The sequence below is a fragment of the Seriola dumerili genome, unplaced genomic scaffold, assembly GCF_002260705.1.
Source record: "Seriola dumerili isolate Sdu_G_001 unplaced genomic scaffold, Sdu_1.0 BDQW01000091.1, whole genome shotgun sequence".
Lineage (NCBI taxonomy): Eukaryota > Metazoa > Chordata > Actinopteri > Carangiformes > Carangidae > Seriola > Seriola dumerili.
In genome coordinates, this window is record NW_019174346.1 from 891,620 (window position 1) to 910,666 (window position 19,047).

General features: G+C 43.1%; 1 protein-coding gene across 1 annotated transcript; it reads left to right on the top strand.

Moving 5' to 3' along the window:
- The first annotated feature begins 9,748 nt into the window (after positions 1–9,748).
- On the top strand, positions 9,749–12,888 carry LOC111222337 (LIM/homeobox protein Lhx1-like). The gene is made up of 5 exons (XM_022746039.1): positions 9,749–9,921; positions 10,455–10,675; positions 11,030–11,304; positions 12,097–12,253; positions 12,512–12,888. Exons 1-5 carry the CDS (start codon positions 9,752–9,754, stop codon positions 12,886–12,888), a joined length of 1,200 nt encoding a protein of 399 aa, XP_022601760.1. The 5' UTR covers positions 9,749–9,751.
- Positions 12,889–19,047: the final 6,159 nt, after the last annotated feature.

Consider the following 19,047-nt stretch of genomic DNA (forward strand, 5'->3'; position numbering starts at 1 on the left):
TCATATGACCAACAGAGATGGAAAATCAGTGTGACATGAGATCATGTTCATTATCATCTCAAGAAAATCATTTTGAATTTTCAACCCATGAAGTGAAAATTCACCCTCCTATAAATTATTTACAAATTAATTGGATGATCAGAAAAATGATTTTTCACAAAGATGAAAAGAGCTGGTTTTATTTGCTCACAGAAACATCATGTAGCAGTTCTCACTCTTTATTGTATATCAGTGTAATCATGTCATATTCCCCTGGTTCAACTGTCTGAAGTTAAATTGAAGCTGGTTGATTAGAACATACATTCATCCATTCATTAGCCAAACAGCTTATCCTTCAAAGGGGGGCTGGAGCCAATCCCAGCTGACATTGGGGCGAGGGGGTGGGGGGGGGTTGCAGACCGTGGACAGGTCGACTGTGTCTATCACAGGGCTAACATACAGAGACATACAACCATCCACACTCACAATCACACCTACGGGCAATTTAGAGTCAATTAACCTGCATGTCTTTGGACCCGGAGGGTTCAAACCCAAAGCCTTCTTGCTGTGAGGTGACAGCGCTAACCGACAATGCTAACCACTGAACCACCGTGCTGCCCTTACAATATATAGTATAAGAGTCATTACTTCAGTGCACAGTGACTGTTGTAGTTGATCTGAAAAATGAAAGTTAAGTTGACAAATGATATCTTGAAAATATCTTACAGGGTCAGTGAGGACATTTAGGATGTTCAGCTAATTAACAGACTGAGACAATGTTGTTCTGGAGAATGACCTGAAGCATAGTGAGTCAGCTTTTAAATATAAAGGTCACCTTTAAAAATATTAGTAATTATTCAATATGTAAAATATGTGTGTGTTTGTGTGTGTGTGTGTGTGTGTGTGTGTGTGTGTGTGTGTGTGTGTGTGTGTGTGTGTGTGTGTGTGTGTGTAGCAATAAGAGTGGCTGAGCTTTAGTTTGACATGTGTTTTGTTATGACCATGTGTCGTAGTCAAGAGTCAGGAAGCAGCTCAGAGCTGTGATCAGCTGCTCTGCTGTGTCAGTCCATTAGCACCCACCCTCCACCACCACCACCACCCACTGCCCTGCTGTCTTTGGCACTGTGACAGCTCCACAGGTGACCTAATGTAATATGATTAATATATTATGATGCTCATCATATTTACAAGGTGGATCTGATCATGTGATCATCTGTACCTGCTTCCTCACATCAGGACAGCTGATGTTCTCTGCTGTAAAGCTTAAAATATTACAGTGAACCTCTCTATCATGTGACTAATTAACTATTTTAGGAAAAGACTATTTTGTGGCCATAATGCTGTGTGCTGTGGAAAGCCTTGGGGCATGCTGGAAGAGAACAGATTAGCACATTAGCAGTGTAGCGGCTGAATGAAGACCTCTGGCTCTGCCTCAGGCCCTGCTGGCTATTAAAGCAACGTCTGCTCACTGATGTCAGCAGACAATCCAGCTCCTTTTGCCTGAAATACTAACACTGTAACATCAAACTATCCCACTCTGTGTCTTTGGGTTTTTTTGTATATATAATTTATTTATTCCCTCAGAGCACTGAAAATGGACGTGACATTGTTTCAGTCTACTGTCCACTGTCTCATCCCAGAGTTATAAGAGTTCACACAGAGCTCTCTCAGTCGCCCTCCTCTCTGCCCTCTGGGCCTTTATGCAGCCACAAATGAGAACCCACAAACACGCAGTGTCTTTTAAAGTGCTCCTCTTTCTCTCCAGGATATTGACCCTGCCGGTTAAGTTCTGGTTGGCTGTTCTCTGCAGAGATGTTAGGACTGTCAAAGGAAATATACGGTCCTTGTCGGGAACCCAGGTGTGCTGAGGCAAACTGTTAAATTTGGTCATTACTCTTGTAATAGTGCTTTTATGGTTTGTTCGCAGGGGTCATGTGTGTAACTGCCACAGCAGCTCTCTGTTGAAAGCTCTGCAGACAGACACGTAGGCATCAGTTGTCAGGAGGATCATATTAAAGCAGCTTCCTACGTCCTCAGACTAGGCTGACGCTGCCGCTCCCACAACTGACAGATTAGAGTTTTAAAAAGGTAAAAGAAAAAAGATCATTCTTTCCTTGGAAAAATAATAAACATACTCAATACACACCAAGGCTCCTTAGGCATGTTTTTGTGTGTGTGTGTGTGTGTGTGTGTGTGTGTGTGTGTGTGTATGTGTTCCACAGCAACATATGCACGTATGTTTTGATTTGTATGTGCTGGGCTGCTGGAGGCAGGACCAGGGGGAGGAGGCAGCAGTTGTAACGGTTTTTTGATGTAGATAAATGGCTTACAGATGGTCCACTCAATATATTCAAATGGGATATAAAAATAGGGGAGGGGCTATCAATACAGGGATGGTTCTAGTTGTGGCATCATGTGACTAGAATGCATTGATCAGTCTACCAACCAGACACAACTGAAGTGCCACATATTCAAATGTCAGGAAATGGGTTGTAAAACACTGGTCGGATCTAATGACAGTGATAACACAGGTGGAATAATACTGAACTTCAGCATTACGCTGTTTGATCTACATGTAAAGTTCAAGTGACAATGACATTAAAACAACGATAAACAAAAAGAACTTCATTCAGGCTGTAATTAGATACTTTGTGCTGACAGTTACAGTGTAAGAGATCAATACAAAAACCTTGAATATACAAACAAATACAAAACCATCAAATAACAAAGGATAATACGAGGATATCCACTTGTGAAAATAGCCTTAGGTGTTGGTATTACAACTCTGTAAGATCCAGCAGTCTGGACAGTTTATGAGTAAGGAGATAATCCTCTTCATCAGCATCACAGTCTGCAGGCGACATCCTCCAGGAATATCCTGTAACACATTCCAGACCAGAATGTTCGACCTGTCTAAATTGTATTTACCCACATTTCCCCTTTAACACTGGGCTAGAAAAGAAGACCAAATGCGATTATGCACGTGAGAATTAATCCGGAGATGAGCACAGGGTAATGTATGGTAATTATCCAACAGGACATTCTTACATAGCGATTAGCATATCAGGGAGGCCAGACAGGGATGGGAGGGTGGACTGAGAGGAAGAGAAGGACACAGCTGCTGATAAGGAGCCCAGTTTGTTTTTTCTGTTGATGAAAAATGTGGATAGTCTGGCTACAGGCATGTACCCACTCTGTTCCCCTCTATCTGACATGCACACACACACACTGCCTCAAGACTGCCCTCCTGTAAAAGCCTATAGGCTTGTTCAGGTTGGAGGACTTGTTGCAGCCTCAGATGTGAATAGACACACACACACACACACACACACACACACACACACACACACACACACACACACACACACACACACACACACACACGCAAACATACGCACACAGAATAAACATACTCAATACACACCAAGGCTCCTTAGGCATGTTTTTGTGTGTGTGTGTGTGTGTGTGTGTGTGTGTGTGTGTGTGTGTGTGTGTGTGTGTGTGCGCGTGTGTGTGTGTGTTTGTGTGTGTGTGTGTGTGTGTGTGTTCCTATGCACCACAGATTTTTATATTTTATGTGCATCTAATAAAAATAATTTAGACCAACAGGTTATTCAAAATAAACTTTTATCACGTTTAGTAAATCAATTAGCAATGCATGGATTCTCTTTTAATGGTGCAGTAAAGGTAACATGAAGGAAGGCAAAACTATACACAGTGACTTTAGTGCAAAGAAGAGACGACGGTGATTTCACTAATGACTATGTGATGCTTTGACTGAGTGACTGATGATTTGATTAAAGGCCTTAAAGGATCGTTCATCCGTCACTGTGATCTTACACCTGAAAATGTCATTTCAGCTGTATTTGTTGTTAGCTGCTCTGTGAGCTAACGCATACTGAGGCGGAGGATGTGAAGTAAAATGTCAACATGTTTGATTTTATTGCTGATGTCAAAGTGAGTTGTTCTTTGAAAATCATATTGTATGTCTTGTTGTTTCTCCACAGCATCAGTATCTGTATTTATGATTTTTTACTATCAATACAAACAAGTTCTAAGCTGTATTATCTTTTGTTTTTTTGTTCAGTTTTTTTTTTCTCTGCCCTGCAACCTCATTGCACAACGTGACCATGAGCCACTGTATCAATTCTGGGTTTGGTATTTAGGTGTAATCAGCCATGTAGGACACCAGCTTGCCAAGAAGCCGGAGCCTTTGTGAGACGCCCATCTGTTTAGTGCATTGGGACGAGCCCAGTCCCAAAGAGCTGCTGGAATGAAAGGGGTGAGAATGAGAAGGCCCAGTTGAAAAGACAAGGGTGGGCGGCAGCATCAGGACACAGTCTGTCTGCGGCACTCCTGCAGTCCACTCTTATTCTAATGCAGCATCTACGTCTTCCCCTGCGTGCATACGACTCAGAGATCAGAGGCTGACAGATGCACCATGGGAAGCAGACTGGGATGTCTGACACATGTCCATCCTTTCATCCATGCAGTCTGCCCCCCCCCCCCCTAAGCTGTTTGGCTAATATTTTCGTATTGACTCGCCAGTGTACATACTAAGCAGCTTTGGTGACCTCTTAGCGGGACATATCTGTGGAAGTGCAGATCGATTCATACAGTGGGGCTCCGTGTTGTCAGTCTTCAGTGGATGGGCTGGGCAGAGTGGGAGCAGGTGATAAACTGCTACAGGCTCGTCAAACCATTTCAGTAAGAGTCGTGACCCTACTGCAGCAGGGCTGATTATCCCTCAGCCAGGGCTGCTGGGTCTGAGGGCCTCAAGCCTCCTCACTCCAGCCTGAAACATATCACCCCTGCCTGAGATCCCAGCAGCCACCGAGGAGATGATGATAATCAGACAGCAAACACAAAAACATTGTATTTTTTATTTGTCTTCTGCATTAAAACTATGTTTAAAAATGAGTTTAATTTCTTCTAATGCATTCTCCTCTTGTTATTATCAGTATTATTATCATTATAACACATATGCTACTATAAATCAGTAGTGTCAGAAAGATAAATCGATGAACAGTGGCTGATGCCTGCTCTTTAAATTTACAACTTTTACTCTGAATTCTAGTTTTGAAAGGGGATTGAAATATAAATATAATTTATTGAAATATATATACTGCTATAGATTGGTAATTTCACAGTGTTATAAATGTATCATAATTCATGTATCATAGACCTTTAGTAAAAAAGCTAAAGCCAGAGATGTGCGGCAGGTGACCTGCTTGTGAGAGACTTGGCATGTGTTGCGTTGAAAACAGCCCTTTTCCTTGGGTGGAAGGACCATATGCCCCCAAGCTCCAGCAACCCCCCATCCCCTGTCCCTCCACTTCCCCCCAAACATACACACAAGCACGCTCCTTTCTATCAACACAGCCGGCGCCCCCACCCCCGGCCACTCCTGATAACTGACAGCAGCTGCATTGATGAGCACAATGCGTGGGCTGCGGCAGCTCAGCTGGGCTCACTCCCCACTTGACACTGGGTTGACCTCTGGCATGTGAGTCGTCCTCCCCAAAGGCTGCTCTGCCTGTAGCCTGACACACTGTCTCTCTATCTGCAGTCCACACACTCATCACTCCCGGGCAGGACACACACCCAACAATGGAGCATCCTCAGGTCAGCCCGGTCAATTAAATTCAACTTGAGGATAAATGATCAGGAAATCATGGACAGGAAACGACACACTTCTCTGCACAGCTGAGAATTCAGAAATATTCACAACAAAATCAACATTTGCTTGTTGACTCATAGATAGTCTTGAGACACACACACACACACACACACACACACACACACTCATACACAGTGTGTGTGCACAGGCAGCATCAGTGGTGGATCCAGTATGGATGAGCATGATAGGCTTGTAATAGCTCTCCTCCCTGAGGGAGTGATGACACCAAGGAAACTAAAGAGAAGTTGATGCTGTGACAGAGTGGGGGGGGGGTTTGGGCTCCCCTTTGCCATTCAGCTCCTTTACAACTTTACAAAATAGCCTTTTAATTTGCTGCAGCATCTGGGGTGTCTGAATTGTGCCCACATCAATCACCATCATCACCGGGGCTGGGGGCCCTCCGTCCCTTGGGGGCCTCTCACTGAACGACCCCTCAGGCAGATCACTCTCTCCTCCCTCCTGTGGGGTAGGTTTCCCTCTCCTCTTCCTCACTCATGCAGACAATGTGACACTGCTTGAACTCCACCACTCGCTGCTATCATTTCACCAGCTCTGGATAATCAGGTGTGGTGCATGAAATGAGCGTCTCCCCGCTGCAGCGCGGCTCTGACTAATCCACAACAGTTTCTGATGATGTTCAGCAGGACTGAATTCTCTCTTTTCACAATCGCTGTTTGATTATACACACGGGAGTTTTTACATTAACTTAATATGGCCCGCTCTCTCTGGGAGGTTCTAGGATAATTTCACACTGAGCTGTTCCATCTCCACTCCCTCTGTGCCCCTCTGACAGGGCAAGAGCAAACCATCAGTAATGTCAGTCCATAGGTGTTGGACTGATGAAGCTGCACATCTGCATGAGACCACATCCCTGATGTGACATTTTGTTTCCTAGTGTCAGATGGGAGGTAATTAAATGTGATGGGAAGAATCTGACAGTCCCTCTGAATTCTTCTGTGCTACCTGCATTACGCTCGTTGAGTCAGGCACACACTGTCCAAACACTGTAGCTGTTCTGAACATGTCCCACTGAGCTGCTCCACGTCTCAGACGGGTGAAGACGCTACAGGTGGAAACTGCTTTAACACTGCTTACAGATGTTTGTGTTTTTACCACATACCATGTTACAATCTGACCATTGAACTACAAACTAAAGCAGAGTAATACATAAATCCTACCATTATGAAGTTATTGTTACAAATGACTGTGTTCAAAATTTCAGTGTGAACCGTTGGGCAGAAGATGCATCACCTCTGATCAGACTGAGATTTGTCAATACACACAGTTATTGTGCTTAAATTCGGCTTTGTTGGCTCATTATCAGTTTTAAACTAGACTTACATCGAATACATGTATTATGTATAATTATTATAATTATAATTATAATTAGAAGAAGCTATTTGAAAAGTTCTACTTGAACTGAGCGCTGCAGACGCTCAGTGAGGAGAAGCGAGGTCAACACAGGTCACATGTGTTCTACCAAACGGTTAAAGGAAGTCAAACTGGGAGCAAACTGCGTCTTTAATTTGAAATAAGAGAGATAATAATGAAGCTTCATGACTGATTGTTTGCCAAGTATAATCCTCCTCCTGGTCTCAAGGCAGTTATTACTACTATCACTGGCGTTATGTGAGGTTCTGATTGGACGGTGAGACCCTGTGTTTTGCAGCAGGGAGCTCTTTGAGCTGCCACATTAATCATTAATCATGTCAGATTGTGTGTTGAGGTGTTTTTGTGCCATCTATAACTTTCCCTTTCCACCGCTGCCTAATCAGTTTTAATTGACTTTAATTAGCATCAAGTAATTAATTTTGTTTTCCACAAATTATTTGTATGAATATTCCCCAGTGGGTGGCCTTGCTCATCTCGTTAGGGCCAATTAGCTGCAATTAACAAATACTAATGACATGCTTTTTTCATTCCAAAACAAACAGTGTGGCTCCTGCCAGATTCCAGTGCTGCACTGAGACCTCTTGTGTGTTGGAGTGGTGCTGGGGGCCAGCGCACTGGGCCAGGCTCTAATCAACACCTCTCATGGAGAAACACAAACCCAGAAGGAGACACTTATCCACACAATTCACACTTAGTGCACCACAGAGATAATTACTTTCCCCTCTGGTCTTCTCAGTGTCACCCACTGTTACGTTTAGACGCCTGAGACCAGATTTAAGAAACTGAGAGGATGTACGAGACGTCTTCAGCATTCACTCTAATTGTGTCTGAGAGCATCACATTTATACATTGTCATTGTTCATAGTTCACATGAAGAGAAGCTCTGACAGCTGGATGTGACTGATGGGACACAAAAAACTAAAAGAAGCTTCAATCATTCACTGGAAGGTTTCTGCTCATGATTTCATGTCGTTTAATTCATTTTAAAAAGCATGAGTGTTGAGGTGTTGTCCATGGAGCATGATGGAAGAATCCTGTCCAGCACAGAAAGCAGACCCGCTATGAGCCCACTGCTAATATGAGCTGTATCCAATAAAATGAGTTTGTATACTGGTAAATGCTATTTTGTAATAAAAACCATGTAATGTCATAAATTTGAGGGAAAGATGTTCCTGTTCATGAGGTGAATTAATTGTGGTTATTTCTCTGACACATTAAATAACAAGTTTCTGAGGTTTAGGAAAATATTTAGGACATAGGAAGTTCAATGAGTCAATAACCCCTTATCCTCCCTCCATATTTTGCTCATTTGATCGTTTATTATATTGATTTTTTTTATTGTTAACCGTAATGTTTTTTTTTTTATAAATACAGAACAGAGAGATTTGTTTTTGATTTGAAATAACATCGTGGTCAAATGAGGTTGCGCGTGCTGGGTGAAGATGTTAGTTTTGATTCTTTTTAAGCTGATAAAAAACACAAAGAAAAAATCAAATCTCCTCCACTGAAGTTTAATTCAATGGAGCTTAGAGTTTCCCGGGTGTTGTATCAGGGACAGACAGAGCTGGGAGCCAGTGTGGGAAACGCGCTATCTCCGTCCCCAGTGCACCAACACGGAGCGATAACATCTAGAAGAAACAGCCAATCAGCGGAGATTATAACCATCAGTGATCCTGGTCCTTTAGGACGGGATGAAGAATAATACTGAAGCACAACATAAATAATAAAAGCCTTGTGTTCATCTGTCCTCTTCATACTGATGATGATTTATCATCTGCACTGATGCGGTCCACAGGAATACTGGATTTATTTACATGATGTCATCACTGACCCTCGGTCAGTTCACTGATGATTCCACTAAGAAGTTATTATTATAATGAGAATGTTGGTTGTTATTTTAAACACAGTTTGTGAGAATAAAGTTGGCAAGGTTTGGAAGAAACCTTCTGATATCTTGAGCCTTTTATTTCAATTTTATAAAATTAATTGAAAAAAATTATTTCTTATTGGTTGAGATATCTCTTTTGAATAAGTCGTTTTTGGAAAAGGAAAAACAAATTCTTCTGAATCAAAAGTTTAGACGTTGTAAAATACAGATTATGAGTCCAATTTAATTTTGCATCATGACACTAATTTACTACTAAATATTTTTATTTTTATTTTATCTTATTTTATTTTACATAATAGCCTTCATGCAGTGAGTGAAAGGAACCGTGGTCTTATAGGTTTTTCCTTAATCTGACGTCACAGCTTTCTTCACATGCAATAGGCTGAGCTTTAAGAGGTGCGCTCATTTCCAACGTTTCCCTCAGACTGAGCTCAGAGAGCTGAGCGGACTCATGGCAGGGCTGTTAGACACCACTCAGGATATACTGAACAACACTGAGTTGTAATCTCACGGGTAGCTACCTCACCTTTAAACCTCGAATCGTCTTGATGGCCTCTGATCTCCAGTCGTTTTCATCCTGTTTCAGAAATGCTGCCTGACACTTTCTCTCCACAGCTGAGCTTTTGTGTGGAGCTGTTGTCCACATGTGGATTGTTGTCCCGTGTAACAGAAGAGCTGCGTGTGACCTCACGGACGGTGATGTAATTACTGACATTAGTTTGGATACAGTGGATTTCCTGGATCATACCCAAGCAAGTGAAGACGGACACGTTGGAGAGAGACGCAGAGCGTGGGCAGGGAGACTCCAGACGATGCTGCAGTGTGCCAGCTGCGAGAAGCCTATTCTGGATAGGTTCTTGCTCAAAGTTCTGGACAGACCGTGGCACATCAAATGCGTCCAGTGCTGCGAGTGCAAATGCAGTTTGACAGAGAAGTGTTTTTCACGGGAGGGGAGGCTCTATTGTAAGAATGACTTCTTTAGGTAAGAACCCGAGGCGCCCACCGTTTAGTATTTATATTTTATTAACAGAAGAAAATGCAACTGTACCAAAATTATATTTTTATTGTCAATAAAAAAAGAATCGTTCCCTGACGCTGGATCCTCAAACACTGATGGAGCTTTACTCCGCTCGCTGACACATCTGAGGCCTTGTGACTCTTTTTATTTTTCGTCTAGAAACACAAAAAGAAAAAAATGTGAAAATACATTATTTCCATTCATAAAGACACTAATGTACATTACATTATTTTATCACGTTCTATGCATTTACATTTGACTTAATATAATTGTAATTTGATATGTGAGATGAGCTGCACAGTTAACAACAGTTCCCGGTGTCTTTGTGGGCCATTAGTCTGAGGCGAACTGAAGTCAGTGATGACTAGTCTTTTTGTTTAGAATTATAAAACCATCAGAAATTAACTTTGCTAACAACAAGTGTAAAACAGTAACATTACATGATGTAACACCTACAGTGAAACTTCCCTCTGACTGTTGCTCTGCCTCTTGAACAGGAGATTTGGGACCAAGTGTGGCGGCTGCGCTCAGGGGATTTTACCCAGTGATCTGGTCCGCAGAGCCAAGAGTAAAGTGTTTCACCTGAACTGTTTCACCTGTGTGATGTGTAACAAGCAGCTGTCCACGGGAGAGGAGCTGTACATCCTGGACGAGTTCAAGTTTGTCTGTAAAGACGATTATCAAAACAACAACGGCAAAGACACGATCCTCCTCTCGGGTGATTATCAGCCATCACTGCAGTCTTTATATGTTTTTTTTTTCTTAAAAAAAGGTTATTTTTCTAAATCAAACTATTGATAAATGACATGTAAAGTGGGCATTGTTTTATTTTATTTTATTTTATTTTATTTTATTTTATTCTATTTTTATTTCTAATTCTAATTTTATTTTTATTTCTATTTTTATTTTTATTTTTATTTTTATTTTTATTTTTATTTTATTTTATTATCTTCAGTGACAGTATTCCTGACATAAATGTGCTTCTGTGTTGATGAGTTACATTAAAACGTCTGAGTGGTTCAGACTGACTCCTATAATTACTAATACACAGCGCGTGCTATTGTCACGACAGTCACGACGTGCAGCGACCCAAGTCTGTCCCCGGACTCCCAGGACCCGCAGGACGACGGGAAGGACTCGGAGACGGGACATTTATCTGATAAAGACGTTTGCAACAATGAGAATGAGGAGCAGGGCGCCGTCGGGAAGCGGCGCGGGCCTCGGACCACGATAAAGGCCAAGCAGCTGGAGACCCTGAAAGCGGCTTTCGCGGCCACACCGAAACCCACCAGACACATCAGGGAGCAGCTGTCACGGGAGACCGGCCTCAACATGAGAGTCATCCAGGTAACAAGCGACAGAGAAAACGAGTGTATTTACTAGGACCCCTCTGCATCCATTATCGGACAGTCAGCTGCGACTAAACAGGAAACAATGACACAAACAAAACAACACACATACATATATGTGTGTGTTTATATATATATATTTTTATATGTATAATAAAGTCAGCAGCTGAAGTGAAGCACAGAACACCAGAAGAGGCTTTTATGGACACCAATAATCACCAGTGGCTTTCGGCGTTTTTAGACTCCACGTCTTTCAGCCACCCTGAGGGAATTCATCCTTAATGCTCTTTCTTACTTTTCAAATGGCTTTTTAAAGCAAACTGTTTTCCGCCTAATCTTTACTCCCCTCGCGCTCCTCCAGCTCTTAAAAGCAGGACTCACTCTGCACTGAGGTGCATGGACGTTTTTAAAAAGCTCCCTTACTAAAACCCACTCACGGACTAATTAATCATTTTCTACATCGAAATACTTTAAAAGTGAAGAGTGTTTCAGAGTGTGTTACACATCAGTTCATGTTCCCAAAATTAGCTTCAATATAACAAACTAAATCTTTTTCTAGTTCACCAGGATTTCTCACTTAGATATTATAAATTACAAACTTCAGTTTATTCTGTATAATATTCTATATTCTATTGTATAATATTTAAAGTGTCTGTTGTCATCAAATAGTCGGAAACAATTCAGTCTAAATATTCATGCAGCTCAGAAATGTTGCAGTGAAACTTGAATGGCGCTGGAGGACACCTGCTCGTCCTGTCTCACACCGGCCTGTCCTCTCTTTGTCCTGCAGGTGTGGTTCCAGAACCGCAGGTCTAAAGAGAGACGCATGAAGCAGCTGAGCGCGCTGAGCGCGCGAAGACACGTGTTCTTCCGCAGCCCGAGGAGGATGAGGGCGCTGGGGGAGAGGCTGGAACCAGGAGAGCTCGGACACTTCTCTTACTATGGAGGTGAGCTGCGTTCAGGGGATAAAGGATTGATGAGATTCTTCAGTCTGTTGATGGTGATTTGATGTTAGAGTGAAATGTGCATCTTCAGGTGTTTTCACCAGAATTAATGGAGTCTTCTTGTATTGAGGTGTTTTCTGTTTCTGTTGATTTGACTACATATTTTTAAAAAAAATTAAATTCTGTTCATGTTGTTTTTTTCTCTTTAAATGAAATTCAGACATAGACCTCACACTAATCCAGACTCTTTCATGAACACAGATTATCCTGGTGAATACTACAGCTCAGGAGGGAATTACGAGTATTTCCAAGGCCCACCATCGTCCCAGGCCCAGACTCCAGCAGACCTTGGCTTTGTGCCCTCCTCTGTCCCTGCTGGCACCCCATTAGGAGCCATAGACCCCCACCATCCGGGCCACCACTGTCCTGGAGACGTGCAGTGCTTCTCTGACACAGTGTCTCATCATCCCGTGGACTCGCCCAGTCCTGAGCCCAGTGGACCGGGCTCAATGCACAGCATCTCCAGTGAGCTGTGTGGCCCCAGCACACCCTACACCACTGTGTCCCTCAGTGACAATGGATACACCAACCAGCTGTCACAGCCGTCCTCCGAACTGAGCGAAGGCACGGTCTGGTAATCCATCTGAAACTGAACCACAAGGCACACTGGGATTTTGAAGGCAAATCAGTGCTTGTTATTTGTTTTTAAATGGACATTTATTTATTTATTTATTTATTAACTAATTTATTTATTTATCTATCTATCTATTTATTTGCTTGCATTTCTGTTAAGCTCTATTTAACGATTTATAAATCTCTATATTTGTATGTCAGTATAATTGTTTATTGATTAGCCTAATCAATAGATTGTGTTAAAAAGAAATCCGTGTGAATTTGACTCATTAATAGATTCATACTGCTGGGCCACACTGATCAAGCAATAAACAAACACATTTATAGGCTGCAGAAAGTGTTTTTTCTGCAACATTCAGTATTTGACATGAAATTTTAATGTGAAGATGTTTGACGGCATTTTCATCACATTTCAGTGTTTTACACACACACACACACAAACAGCCCCTCCCTCCACCCATGAGTTCACATGTAATAAAAGATTTTATCAGTCGATAACAGGTTATGATTGTGATGTTTAAGACGTTTGACCAAAAACCTCTCAGGACCGTGGAAGCATCGTTTTGGTCTGTTTTTATTTGCCAGTCCTTTAATTATTTGATTGTCAACACGTGTTTGCCTTCAAAAGGATATCTTTATAAATCTGAAAATTTTATATGTAACAGAAAATGATTTGACTTTAACATGACACGAGTCCAACCTTATATAGAGAATCATGGACACTTGTACAGAACAGTCAGTTGTTTACTCAAAGCTCCAGTATTCAGGGCTTCAAATGTCAGCTGTATAAAACCTCTTGGTTCACATTTAATGCAAACAGACCAAACTTTTATAGCTGTTTTCTTTATGTGGCTCACTGTGCTCGTTTGTATCATGTCCTCATTAAAAAAGAAAAAAAATACCAATAAACTGTTGCCAAATGAAAAGCACAGCATGAATCCTGCACCTTTAGTTGTGAGAAGCATCTATTTCTTAAGTGTTCACTTCTTAATTCTCTGAGGATGTTTCTGAGGTCAGTTCTCCAAACACCCAAGACTGAAAGAGTTTGTTTTTCTTTGTTCTTTATGTATCAAAATGTCAAATGATTTGACACTGATGGGCTCACATGCTGTCAGCAGCAGCAGCAGCAACATGTTTTCACCGAGATAATACAAGACTGTTTCAGTTTATGTTTAGACCATTCACTGTACAATAAAACACATATTCAACATTGTTATTTGTTAATGGTTTTGGGATGTGTATATATCCTGTAAATGTATATGGACAGTGATTTATGAAAGCATCCTCTGACAGAGTTCAATGATAATGTGAGGATCTCCTGCAGGACACACATATGTATTTGCAGAGCTGCTCTCTGTTCAACAGGGTTGAAGGTTTCATAAACACTTTGATCTCAAAGCTGAAAAAAACAGTGTCAGCAACTTCAAATGGCAAAACTCAGAAATATACAGAGACATGTTTATAATCAAACACACCTACATAACTGCATCACAATGATTGTGAACAACGACCGCCATGTACAATGATTTGAGATTATTTTCTCTGCTGTAGATTATTATTATAGATTATTAAAACACACCAGTAAATATCTGCTTCACTTTCATCAGCTGTGAGCTGATGATCGACAGCAGCTTGTCAGTGGTTGAAGTTCATCTTCCTTTATTCATGGAGTTTCACAGAAAACATTTGATCATTTATCATTTTTATCATTATCCCTGTATTTTTGTGTCCATGAGAAAATGCTGGCTTACACACACACACACACACACACACACACACACACACACACACACACACACACAGACACACTGAAACAATTAACAGTTGATTGATTACTTGATCAACAGAAAATGAATCATCAAATATTTTGCCATCTGATTGATCGTTGAACATTGAGGCTTTTTCTGACAATAATATCAAACATTCTTTGGTTCTGTAGCTTTTCACATGTGAAGTTGTTGTTTTTATATCATGATAAACTAAATATAAAAAACAACTCATTTGAAGAAATCACCTTGGGCTTTAGGAAACTGTGATGTTTTATGGCCGTTTATTGATCAAATAGTTGATTGATTAATAGAGAAAATAATCAACATATTGATACATAAGATTAGTCCTAATGAAAATAATCAGTAATTGCAGCTCTAAACAAACCTAATGGTGGGGCTCTGATTACATACCATTATAACAACAACTTGTTGTTGTTGGATTTAGTGGATTGTGATTGGCTGTCTCACTGAAGAGACCTGAGAATTTCATACCTGAGAATCTCCATCATCGGTTGCTGTCATGTTATTCTTGTATGGACGAAGTGAAACTCTTCAGATCTTTCACTCGACACAACCGACAGACAACATCACACTTTTTTTCAATGATGCTAAATTTCTGCAACATTAAGTATTTTCTGTTGTTACAGTCTGATGAATGAGCCTTTTCTCCAGAACTCTACAGCTGTAAACATCTGGACGTGGAGCTGACTTGTCCTCTTTCTGCAGCAGCATCATCAGCTCGAGCTGCTTGTTACTGGCAGTGCTGGCTAATCTAGATGAGACATCTCTCCACCAATCAATAAACTTTTGCATCCAGGAGCAATTGATCGGCTTTCTTCGGATCACTTTGCAAATGTTTGTGAGCTGTTGAGTTTATAAAGTGTCTGATGTCTGCTCTGTACTGTGAGGAAGGAACACGCTGTGCTACGAAAAGCTTGGACCCAAAAGTCATTTGTACCATGTGGCTTGAAATTTCTTCCTGTTTCCTTCTTTTCTCATTGAAATTAATTCACAATAATTTTCTCCAAGAGCAAACAATAACACCCAAATTCTATTAGCACAAGAGACGTTTCAGAGACAGCTGTATAAAGTTGTGTAAACTCATCAATGCACATAATTTACTGTATGAGTGTGTGTGTGTTTATTCATTCAAATAGTTTTGGTCTTTTGGAGAATCGTCCACCCACTGGGTGTCTTCTTGATTATTGAGGAGCACGGCTGCAGGGACTCAAATAACCTGCTTGTCTGAGATGACAGTCACATGTTAAGGCGTCTCTGGTAGTGGAAGAGAAGCAACTGATGACAGAGTGAATATATTTTATAGTCAGGGAAAGGTGAGAGGAGCAACAGGACAAACACTGAGTATCAAACCACTGAGGGGCAAATCACATGTGTTTGGGGGAGGAGCAGGGCAGACAGGGGCAGAAACTATAATGGTTGAGACACATTTCAGTGAAGACAACATGCTCCACAGTTCCTGTAAGACGCCACATACTGACACACATTAGACCTGACATTACAGGAAAAGACTCTCAGTCTCAAGCCCATTGATTCTTCCTGACGACTTCATCTCTATAATGACCAAGTCACATGAGTATTTATGGACAGAAGACAGCCCCAAAACAATGTTGATGGTCATTAAGAAACAGGTGTTATAATGCAACTATGATGATGACTAATGTGTTTTAATGGCCTTCAGACAGAACAGAGAACTGTGGCTCAGACTAAATTGATACAGAAACAAAACTTGTTTGTCAAATCGATCCATTGTTGGTTTTGGTCTTTTCATTTTTTAGATCAGACTTTTCCTTCACATAGTCAGACCCAGCTCTCTCTAAATAAAATCACTTTGTCCTGAGATAAGTTTGGAGTTCCTGTTTACAGTTCAGTCAGGTGAAAAGCCTGACCTCACCAGCAGGTGGTTGAAGATTATTTATACAAAAGAGGTTATTTCTGCTTCCACAGTTCTGTTTACTTTCTGTCACAGCCTGCTATGCCTCTGTCTCACTCTCCACTCTGCCACACCTCCTAATCACCTCCTAATCAGCCTCACTGTCCTCACCTGTTGCCCCCAGCTGCACTCCATCTCCAATCAGGCCAGTATATATGCATCTCCAGTTCACTCGCACTTTGCCAGATTGTTCTTAGTATCATGCAAGACTTTCCAGCGTTCATCTCCGGACTAACTTCCTTGTATCGGCTCTGCTCGTCCCTGACCATCCTGCCTCGTCTCTGCCCCGGTAAACGCCTCAGCCTTCTGTCCCCGTCCACAAGTTCTGCCTGCGCGCTTCCTGGTCCCCGTCTGCCTGTCCCTGTGGCTGTTTTTTTCCCATTACAGTACAATCTGGCCAGAAATGGACCCAGCGCACAATCCCACACCCCTGATACGCCTCGAGAGAATTGAGGGCGTTCTCCAGCAACACTAGGCCATGATGTCCGCTGCCACCTCGGAAGCTAGACAGGTGGCTGAGGCTAATGGACAGGCGCTAGCAGCGTTAGTAGGGCAAATGCAGCAACTAACGACCTTCCTGAGTCAGCCCGCTGCTCCCATGCCCTCACCAGCTCAAATGGCACCAGAACCAGCTCCAAGTTCCCCTTTGCCCAGAGATGCCGGGTGGGAACCCCAGAGCACTATGATGGAGACCCAGAGACTTGTGGCCCTTTCCTAACAAACTGTTCCTTGCTGTTCTCCCTTCAGCCCTGTACCTTTGCTACTGAGGAGGCGAGGGTGGCCTTCACTATCAATCACTTGACGGGCAGGGCTCGTATGTGGGGCACTGCTGAGTGGGAGAGACAATCTCCAGCCTGCGCTTCTTTCCAGTTGTTCGCCGGAGAGCTGTGCAAGGTGTTCGGCCTGTGGGCTTTCAGCTCAGAGACTGCACGGAGGCTTATGGGTATGCAGCAAGGAGACCGGACGGTGGCCGACTTCTCTATCAACTTCCGTACTAAGACCAGCCAGAGCAACTGGAATTCTGCAGCCCTCCATGAAGCCTTCCTCCACAACCTGGCTGACGACATTAAGGACGGGCTGGTTTCCCATGACATTCCTTCCACATTGGACGGGGTGATCAAGCTGGCCATCTGGATCGATCTCCATATCCAGGCCTGCAGACGAGAGAAGCATCAGGGGGTTCCTCTTTGCCCGCCGCCAGTTCGTTCCCAAGGGGGCTCCACCAATCCCTCATCCTCACCAGGGCAACAGAAGGGGGAGTCCGAGCCAATGCAGCCGGGCATTGGCTGCATGTACTGCGTGTAGGCAGGTCACTTTGTCTCCAAGTGCCCAATAAAAGCCATGGCTCACCAATAATGGGGGATACTGGCCCGGCTCCCGATCGGGCCCTCTACAGCCACCATTTGGGCACAGTCACGCACCAGACCATCCAGAGTCCCATGATCCTGTCCGAAAACCACCATGAGACCGTTCAGTTTCACATTCTGGACTCACATCGCCTGCCTCTCATCCTGGGTCAACCTTGGCTCCGTCGGCACAACCCCCACATTGGCTGGGAGACGGGGACCATCCGAGAGTGGGGCACCTCCTGTCACCTGTCCTGCCTGAAGCAAGCTTCCTTGCCGCTTTACACTCCCAGCTCCAGGGCCCCACCTGACATCTCCAGGGTGCCCCCGGAATACCACGACTTCCGCCAGGTGTTCAGCAAAGCCAAGGCAATGTCTCTGCCTCCGCATCGGCCCTATGACTGCGCCATTGATGTCCTGCCTGGCACATCACCACCCAAGGGTCGTCTGTACTCCCTGTCCACCCCTGAAAGGAAGGCCATGGAGACCCATGAATCTCTGGCTGCAGGCATCATCCTCCCCTCTTCATCTCCAGCCAGGGCGGGCTTCCTTTTTGTTGAGAAGAAAGATAAGACTCTGAGACCATGCATCGACTACCGGGGTTTGAACAACATCACCATAAAGAACCCTTTGCCTCTTATCTCGTCAGCTTTTGAACTGCTTCAGGGGTCCATCATTTTCATCAAGCTCGACCTTCGCAATGCCTACAATCTTGTTCGCGTCAGAGAGGGGGATGAGGGGAAGACAGCGTTTAACACTCCCACGGGGCATTACGAATATCTCGTAATGCTTTTCAGACTCACCAACACCCCTGCCGTCTTCCAAGCCCTGGTGAATGACGTGCTTAGGGACATGCTCAAACGCTTCATCTTCGTCTACCTCGGTTAACATCCTAATCTTCTCCAAGACCCGGGAGGAACATGTTCATCATGTCCAGTCAGTGCTCCAGCGTGTCCTTGAGTACTCCCTGTTTGTCAAAGGCAAGAAGTGTGAGTTCCATGCTTCATCCGTCTCCTTCCTGGGGTACCTCGTGGCACAAGGCAGTGTGCAAATGGAACCGGCAGATGGAACCAGCAAAGGTCTCCGCCGTCACCTCCT

Excerpts from the sequence above, each read along its gene's own strand:
- LOC111222337 (XM_022746039.1), top strand. The coding sequence starts at position 9,752 with ATGCTGCAGTGTGCCAGCTGCGAGAAGCCTATTCTGGATAGGTTCTTG. Across the intron at positions 9,922-10,454 it reads TGTAAGAATGACTTCTTTAG|GAGATTTGGGACCAAGTGTG; the intron begins GTAAGAACCCGA and ends CCTCTTGAACAG. Across the intron at positions 11,305-12,096 it reads TCAACATGAGAGTCATCCAG|GTGTGGTTCCAGAACCGCAG; the intron begins GTAACAAGCGAC and ends TTTGTCCTGCAG.